At 44.1% G+C, this 9,748-nt stretch overlaps 1 protein-coding gene across 2 annotated transcripts; it reads left to right on the forward strand.

The window, feature by feature from the left end:
- Positions 1 to 356: 356 nt before the first annotated feature.
- Positions 357 to 7,438, forward strand: LOC124651420 (trans-cinnamate:CoA ligase, peroxisomal-like). Of its 2 annotated transcripts, XM_047190522.1 has the most exons (2): positions 357 to 1,971; positions 7,413 to 7,438. In XM_047190522.1, the coding sequence occupies exons 1-2, from the start codon at positions 357 to 359 to the stop codon at positions 7,436 to 7,438; spliced, it is 1,641 nt and encodes a 546-aa protein (XP_047046478.1). The 2 variants fall into 2 exon arrangements, with proteins under 2 accessions (XP_047046478.1, XP_047046477.1); XM_047190521.1 differs by lacking the exon at positions 7,413 to 7,438 and having other exon boundaries at positions 357 to 2,057.
- Positions 7,439 to 9,748: the final 2,310 nt, after the last annotated feature.

The following is a 9,748-nucleotide window of genomic DNA, read 5'->3' on the forward strand; positions in this document are numbered from 1 at the left end:
CCCGGCCCCGCCGTAATCTCAGTGAAAGATGGTTGCACTAGCTAATTTAACGTTTTTTCTTATGTGTAAACTATTTTAGTTCTTAGTGTGGGTTAGGTGCAGAGTATTAATTTAAAGCCTCTTAGCTCTAGAAAAGATTACTACACAAGTCAATTGAACTAAAAATCTGAACAAATGAAAAAGTGAATTATGTATATTTATGTTCAATATAGATTTCATTCTTACAAGTAGCATGATTCAAAAATGCGGGAGGCGATCAGTTGACCTTATCTTTCAGTGAGCCAGCTCGCAGCACGGCCACTATAAATAAGCAGCTCCCTCCATCACACAGCAACACAATAGTCGAATTAACGGCCATGGACAAGCTTCCGAAGCGCGACGCCAACTACGTGCCCCTGAGTCCCGTCACCTTCCTGCCGCGCGCCGCCGCCGTCTACGCCGACCGCACCTCGGTCGTGTGCGGCCGCACCGTCTTCACCTGGCGCCAGACGCACGACCGCTGCCTCCGCCTCTCTGCCGCGCTCCAGGCACTCGCTGTCAGCCGGAACGACGTCGTCTCCGTGCTCGCGCCCAACTCGCCGGCGCTCTACGAGATGCACTTCGCGGTACCCATGGCCGGCGCGGTCATCAACGCCATCAACACCCGCCTCGACGCCGCCGGCGTCGCCGCCATCCTGAAGCACGCCGCCCCTAAGCTCCTCTTCGTCGACTACCAGTACACGCGCGTGGCCACAGACGCCCTCAAGAGCATCACCGCGGCGTCCCTGCCGCTGCTGGTGGTGATCGACGACATCGAGGCGCCGACGGGGGTGCGGGTGGGGGAGCTGGAGTACGAGAAGCTAGTGGCGCGCGGTGACCCGGCAAGGCACCCGCCGCGCGACGTGCTGGACGAGTGGGACGCCGTCGCGCTCAACTACACCTCCGGCACGACGTCGGCGCCCAAGGGCGTCGTGTACAGCCACCGCGGGGCCTACCTGAGCACCGTGGGGCTGCTCCTCCAGTGGGGGGTGGGACACGAGCCGGTCTACCTCTGGTCGCTACCCATGTTCCACTGCAACGGCTGGACATTCACGTGGGGCGTGGCGGCGCGCGGCGGCGCCAACGTCTGCGTCCGCGCGCCCACGGCCGACGCCATGTACTCCGCCATAGCCGACCACGGCGTCACCCACATGTGCGCCGCGCCCGTGCTCTTCAACGTCCTCCTGGACGCCCACCGCGAGCCGTTGAGCCGCGCTGTGGAGGTGCTCACCGGTGGCGCGCCGCCGCCCGCCGCGCTGCTGGAGCGCGTGGAGCGGCTGGGGTTCCACGTCACGCACGCATACGGCATGACGGAGGCCACGGGACCGGCTATGGTGTGCGAGTGGCGGGAGCGGTGGGACGTGCTGCCGGCGCCGGAGCGCGCGGCGCTCAAAGCGCGGCAGGGCGTGAGCGCGCTCTCCCTCGCCGGCGCCGACGTGAAGGACCTCAAGACTATGGCGAGCGTGCCCCGCGACGGCGCCACACTCGGCGAGATCGTGCTGCGCGGAAGCAGTGTCATGAAGGGGTACCTCAATAACCCGGAAGCGAACGAGAAGGCGTTCAAGGGCGGGTGGTTCCTGACCGGCGACGTGGGCGTGGTGCACTCGGACGGGTACGTGGAGATCAAGGACCGGTCAAAGGACGTGATCATCTCCGGCGGCGAGAACATCAGCAGTGTCGAGGTGGAGTCAGCGCTGTACGGCCACCCGGCGGTGCAGGAGGTGGCGGTGGTCGCCATGCCGCACCCGCACTGGGGCGAGACGCCGTGCGCATTCGTGGCGCTCAAGAAGGAGTTCGACTCCGGCGCCGGCGAGGTGAGCGAGGAGGAGCTGGTGGCCTTCTGCCGGAGCAAGATGTCGCACTTCATGGTGCCGAGGAAGGTGGTGTTCGTCCAGGAGCTGCCCAAGAACGCCACGGGGAAGGTGCAAAAGCTCGCGCTGCGCGACAGGGCCCGTGGGCTCAGGCCCAGAGCTGCGGACAAGAAGAGGCCCGACCCGTCCCGTCCCGCTACCACGGCTGCACTACTGTCCAAGCTTTGACTTTGGACTGCTATAATACAAGCAATTCCGTCAAATTGTGTGTGTAATTCAGCAATGAAATAATAATCATGCGTGACATTGTTCTAGTACTTAGTTAAGCTTTTGGATAGTGTCATGTGTGGTCCAGTTTGTAGTACTAAATATATACATCTTTCTGTAATAATAATTAAGTTGTGCGTGGACATCGATCTCCTTTGAAATCATCGACCAAACGGTTAAGTATAGTACTCTCAGTCAGTTAACTATCTATTCTCAATTAAGCACATCATTTATTGGCTATTTGTTTACTACTTATATTATTCTCTCTGTTTCAGAATAAATTGCTCAAATTTGTGTTGCTCAACTCTCTCTAAAGTTGTGTAAATTATTTTGGGACAGAGGGATTATATGGAATAGATGCATGTATACCTACTTGGGTTCTGTATACTTTTGTTTCTGACATTTTATGTATACTTCCTTCGTTTTTAAAAAGCTGCTCAACTTTATGAAGGTACATGTAGTTATTCATGTCTAGAAAATGTTGAGCAACTTTTTTAAAGGCGGAATAAGTACATTTGATTGAACATGGAGTCTATTTACAGCTGATTGAAATATGTGGCTTTCAGCCATTTCCCGTAGAACGTTTACTCACTCCTTATTTCATATTAGCTGTTACTAATTTAGACATGTCTAAACTAGTCGGAATTTGGTGCACATGAACACCAATTCTCCCGGTTTTTGAAATATTTAAAAATGGTACTTTTATGTTTTAAAAATCATAAAATTTGTTCCACGAATATATACACATGTCTTGAATACTCGTGCGAAGTTTCCGTAGAAATTGTGTTGCATGACCAACAGTAAAATAAATAAATTTAGGGCTGTGTATGGGCCGTAATAGTTTTGGCATGAGTGTTTGTCTTTTTGTATACTCTATGATGAGACGTATTTTCTTCCGAAATTTCTACATTCAGAAGATTTCTACGTATGTGCATATTTAAGCTCAGATTTTTTTGAAAAACAGAAATATGATTATATAAACCGCGAGCATTGGTGCTCATGTGTCAAAGTCACTTTTCGTACCTAAACATATTTGTTTATAGATACATCCGTATCTGCAATAACTCATATGTAGCGGAGGCAAAACTTTTATAGCTTTCAATGAGTTAGGAGAAATTTTCAAATACAAGGTCACATACATGGAGGGATCACCGACTATACACTCTAGCCATACCCGTTAAGAACAATCTGAAGGCCCATAGGGTAGTGGCAGATCAACCATGCACACATATGGTGTGTCCTTTCAATTTTAGGGACCTACGCCCATCAACCGAGTAGCGAGTATCACGTGGCATATGTGCTTAGGTGCCGGAGGGACGTGCGGCGAGCATCATATACCGACTACAACACTCGACATATAAGTTGTTGAGTGTTTTGGACACTTCATCTTGCTCCTCGGGTGCAATATGTACTAAATAAATCTTTCTGTAATTATAATTAAGTTGTGCATGGACATCGATCTCCTTTGAAATCATCGAGCAAATGGTTAAGTCTAGTACTCTCAGTTGGTTAACTATGTATTCTCAATTAAGCACACCATTTAATTAGTGGCTATTTATTTATTTCTCGTGTTACTCTCTCTATTTTAAAATAAATTGCTCAACTTTGTGTTGCTCAACTCTGTCTAAAGTTGAGCTTTAATATGAAGGGAGTACATGAAATGGATATACTTGCGCCATTTATACCCTTTTTCTGACAATGTTATATATACATTTGAAAGAACATAGAGTCTATTTACAGCTGATTAAATATATTTTATGTATAGATATATCCATATCTGAAATAACTAATATGTAATAATGGAGGCAACACTTTTATAGCTTCCAAAGAGTCTCGAGAAATTGTCAAATAGAAGATCACATACTTTTAGGGAGAACCGACCATATATACACTCTAGCCACACCTGTTAACTATCTAACCTCACTTAAGAATATTAGTTAGTGGCTATTTATTTATCACTTGTACTACTCTTTTTTAGCTGTAATTTTACTACTTCCTATTTTAAAATAATTTGCTCAACTTTGTGTTGTTCAACACTGTCTAAAGTTGAGCTTTGGGACGGAGAGAGTACATGAAATGGATGTATAGGTACTTGCATTATTTATACTCCTTTTCTAACATGTTATATAGACATTTAATTGAATATTGAGTCTATTTACATCTGATTGTTATATAGACGGAGATATGTATATGTTGCACTTGCGTGCATGCTATCGTTTCTTTTCCATTGATTCGCATGCACGCTCAGATGTTTTCCATTTTGCTTGAGTTCATGGACCTTTTTTTCTCTGTTTACTTTTTTCTTATAAAGGATGTTTTATTATTTAAAATTTTAAGCATTACATTAGGTCTTTTCATAACCAAGATACACACAGTCGCTCAAATTCAAAGGTGACTAATAACAAAAATAAAAGCAAAAGGTGCAGGACAAGCATTCATCAGAAAAAAAGTCCTCACTGTATCATCCAATAATGTAGACATCTACGTAAACAGGTCGCGGTGCTCCACACGCTATAGAGACAACCTTGAATGGACCTTAGATGTGTACCAGTAGATAACCGGCATGAGAGAAAAATTCTTGTCATTACAAACTTTGGCGTTTCTCTATAGCCATACTTACCAAATAATGGTAACTTTGATTCTACAAAACAGTAGCATATGTACATGATCTAATCCTATTATTCCAAGCAAAATTTCTAAATTTTGATTCTACAAAACAGTAGCATATCTACATGATCTAATCCTATTGTCCCAAACAAAATTTCTAAATTTTGATTCTACAAAACAGTAGCATATGTACATGATCTAATCCTATTATTCCAAACAAAATTTCTAAATTTTGATTCTACAAAACAGTAGCATATGTACATGATCTAATCCTATTATCCCAAACAAAATTTCTAAATTTTGATTCAACAAAACTGTAGCATATGTACATGATCTAATCCTATTATTCCAAACAAAATTTATAGATGCATGATGTAATCCTATTTCAAACACAATTTCTAAACGTCCATGCATGTGAACAGTACCTGCACCATCAGATCCTTGTTGATGTGCGTCTGCGTGTTGTTCGTCGCCAGCATCTGCTCCTTGTCCTTATGCATCGGCGTCCTTATCATCGCCACCATCGGCAGATCCACGACCACCGCCTCCAGCACTTCCCCTCTCCACGCCCATCAGCTCCACGGCCACGAGCACCTCGCCCTGCTGCTCCGCGCCCAGCACCTCTACGGCCTCGTGCGGTGATCGACGGACTTGTGAACATGAAGACGCCATCGAAGAGATGGAAGGGCATGAGTTGAGCCTTGTCGTGAACTCCGTCACTGCCAGCTCCATTGCCGCCAGAGCTCTGTGTGCCACGGTGAGCTGCAGCACTGCTCGACTCGCCCAGGGCCACACCCTGAGGAGAGTAAAAGAAAATATCGAGTTACAAAATGGAACATTGTGTGTCGATCTAAGGATCAAGGTGGCTTAGAAATTGAGATCCTTGAAATTAAAAACAAATGTCTATTGAGTAAATGGCTTTTCAAACTCCTCAATGAAGAAGGGGTGTGGCAAGAATTACTAAATAACAAATACCTAAGACAAACTTTATCTGAGGTGCAGGCTAAACCTACAGATTCTCCTTTTTGGAAGGGGTTGATGGAGGTTAAGGAGGAGTTATTTTCTAGAGGTTCTTTCAAAGTGGGAAACGGTATGTGTACCCGCTTTTGGGAAGATAAATGGCTAGGGAAGACACCTTTAGCACATCAATATCCATCTTTATATAATATTGTGCATCACAAGAATGTAACTGTGGCCCAAGTGTTAGCTCAGCCACCGCTGAATATTACTTTTCGTAGAGTATTGAGTGGTAATAAGTGGACTTCATGGATAAGCTTATGTCGAAAATTGATGACGGTAAATTTGAATGAGGACAAGGATCGTTTTGTTTGGGATCTATCACACACAGGCCTACTTACGATTAAGTCTATGTATGAGGATCTTATGTCGGACCATACTCCGTTTTTGCGAAAGTATCTTTCGAAGGTTAAAGTCCCCCTTAAGATTAATTTTTTTATGTGGTTTTTAATCAGCAAAGTTCTGTTAACAAAAGATAATTTAGTTAAAAGACACTGGAATGGGTGTACGAAATGTATTTTCTGGGGGGAACAGGAAACCATTCAACATCTTTTTCTGGATTGTCCTTTAGCTAAACTTCTTTTGCGGATGGTTAATTTCACTTATGATCTCCCACCACCATCAAATATTACTAATATGTTTGGTAATTGGCTGAATGGAGTAGATAAACAATCTAAGGCTTTATCCGAATTGGGGTTTCGACCTTATGTTGGTCTATATGGAGGATCAGAAATGATATTATCTTTAACAGGAAAAACTCTTTTCACTTTTTGCAGGTTATACATATGATGGTACACTGGGTCCAACTGTGGGCCTTCCTTTCACCGGAGGGTCATCGGGATGCTATGGCTACTGGATGCAGGATATCTTGTGCCAGGCTGGCTGGCGTCATACTAGGAGGCTTTGCTGATGTGTACTCTTGCTATGTTATGTTTTTTTCGCTGGTTGATTTTTGTATCAATCCTTGGCGATGCTTGATTTGTAAACAGATATTCCTTTGAACCATCCTTTAATAAAAGACCGTGTGCATCATCACGATGCAGAAGCGGGGCACATCCCCATTTCGAAAAAAAACACCCTAGACCATGTTCGCCACTGCCTGAATCTTTTGTGTTCCACCTCTGAGCTGATCGCAGACCAGTGAGTCCAAGAGTACGTCGTCCTCGACCGTCCCCCCCCCTCCGCGGACGAATTCAAGTCCAACATCTGTCGTATGTGATCAACATTGCTATCCTCATCTGCTCAAGAAACAAGAACTTGTAATAACGAAAACAAATTGTCTCCACCTCAAATAACAGAACGAATCGAACAAAAAGATTTACCTCTATCACTGTCCACCTCAAAGAAAAAATCTCCTGCAAGTTCCCTAGCCTCCCCATCCAAGTCATCAAGATCATCCCAGTCGATGGGCTCGTTCAGGTCCACTCTGTGCCATGATTTGAGGAAGAAACAGATGAAGGACTAGAGGAAGGGGACAATGAGCACAACAACCATGGCGCCAAGATCTTATAGGTCATCGAAATTTTTGACCCATCTCCTCATCTGATCTCGATCTCCACCGTGAAAATTGGGGCTGATCTGTGGCACAAAGATGCGCCCAATCGATGCTCGTGTATTCCCTCTCCAGTTGGGCAGCAAAATTTTCCATGGATCAGCCTCTCCATCAACGGAGGCGCAATGGGGAAACCAAAGAGGCTATGCTGAGTAGAGAGAATTAAGGAGGTGCATATGCGTCAGTCCGGTGCATGCAGGGGCAGGAAAGAAAATACCCCGATATTTTCTCTCCTGGCTATCGATGCCTCAAGTCTCCTTAGCGTGCAAATAAATTTACGCCTTAGTTCTTGGGATGGAGGGAGTAATAAGTAGCGTAAGCCACGTCATTGATCCAATTGTCAAATTTATTCGCAATGCTACGTGGTGGATATAAGCTGGAGCCTACCTAAATCTTGACCACATATCTTCAATCGACCTAGACACACCTCACAGAAGTCTTAAATTGTTATTAGCGGAATCTTCATTTTTAAATTTTTTGTTTACTTCGTGGTAAGAATGATTCCATTTAAGGTGGATGCACAGAGAACTGGAGGTGTTTTTCTCTTACGAGATTGCATTCAAGCTTTACACCGACTGAATACTGATACGCGCGGTCAACAAACCTAAAGACATGATAACCCTTGTTAATAATCCGACTTGTGTCATGCATGACCCTTGAAAGAAATGGAGGTGGACACTTCTATGTATAAATTCCGTCCGTCAAACCATGGGTTAAACAAGAACTTGACCGAATCTTCAATAGATTCCGTGATTTTACTTACACCCCCACTGACGTACTTTCAAAGTCGACCTAGAATTCAAACATGACTTGAAAGAAATGGAGGTGGACACTTCTATGTATAAATTCCGTCCGTCAAACCATCGGTTAAACAAGAACTTGACCGGATCTTCAACAGATTCCGTGATTTTACTTACACCCCCACTGACGTACTTTCAAAGTCGACCTAGAATTCAGACATGATTATCTAAGCTACGTACGTTCAGTTCAGAGCTCTGACTAATTACACGCAAGGGTCTGAAGAATGGATCAGTAGCTTGATATAGGTGGGTACGTAATATACAATTATATCTGCAGGTCGACTTTGGAACCTAGCTTGGACTTGATCGACAGGCGCGCGCGTCAGATTTGATCGAGCGCCCGTTGTTCCAAGGTATTTCGACCGTTTGAATAACTCCACACTCTTCTGTGTGTGTGGTTTGAGAATTGAACAACGTCGATACATATATATGCATGACGTGTTTTGTACACTAGCTCTTTTTTCTGACTGAAATGTTGTTACAAAATATAGTAGTGGTACCTGGTACCATATACTATGCAAACATTAGCAAAGTCAACAACCGTGTGCTTCCATGAGACTCTGAAAAAATAGCAGACACGCTTATGATATGTTTTTCATAACATGATGCGTCATGCCTGATTAATTCTTCGTGTCGACCAGGAAAAAGAATCACCCACACTACAAGATACCTCGGTTCCAAATGTTAGGAGCACTTCAGTTTCGTTGGTCAACAAATTATAATTTTAAATATGATTTATAGTTATAATATATCCATATTTCTTTATAAATATATATGGACTAAAAGTGATTTGAAAGACCAATCCAGTGATACCATTTATACATTTTGAATCCATATAATTTGACATATACTAGTGACCAAAGTGCAGACCGTCTCCATCCATCCAAACACTCTGATTTCTCTTTTCCAGCAGGCCTGTTTGGAGAGATGCAAGTTAACAAACGCCTAAAATGCAGTTCCTCCTCGTTGATGTTCTTACCAAGGCGAATCACAAGACCGGTTTAGTGCGTGCGTGTGTAATTTTTCCGGTCGGGTCGCCAGATCAAGCGCGCTACAGCATGAGGTCCAGGTTGAGCTGAATGCGCTGGTCCGGTCTTTCGTCAGAGGCTCGTAAGCTCTCTGTTTTTTATTTTTTCAGACTGGTAAACTTAAACTAAGCTGAAGTACGACCATTGATTACGCAGAAGATTGAACTCAAAAGACAATACAATACAAAGTTTGTTGGTCTACTACGTGAGGAGAAACTCAAGTGGTACTAGATTTTTAATGATCAGTTCTTGTTGGAATGATATTCAGATAGTGTGGTCAATGGTAGACACAGAAAGAAACCCATTCATTCTCTAGTTCAGGAAGAGATTCTGATCGCAGGACATGAATGGCTCAAGTCTTACAATAAGCTTATTATAAAAGACTATTTGGCGCCCCAAAAGAATTTTATATATCTATGGACGAATCCAGAATTGATGATATACCCCAAATATCTCCAGAAGAAAATGCTATTCTGACTTCTTACTCTGAGGAGAAGATTAAAAAAAAGCGGTTTTTCAAATGGAACATAATAAGGCGCCCGATCCTGATGGCTTTCGGCTGAATTTCATCAGCCTTTATAGGATATAATTAAGGTAGACTTATTGGAACTATTTGTTGATTGAACTCCATCGGGCAGCTGAATCTAT

This window comes from Lolium rigidum, chromosome 5, assembly GCF_022539505.1.
Source record: "Lolium rigidum isolate FL_2022 chromosome 5, APGP_CSIRO_Lrig_0.1, whole genome shotgun sequence".
In the NCBI taxonomy this organism is placed as follows: domain Eukaryota; kingdom Viridiplantae; phylum Streptophyta; class Magnoliopsida; order Poales; family Poaceae; genus Lolium; species Lolium rigidum.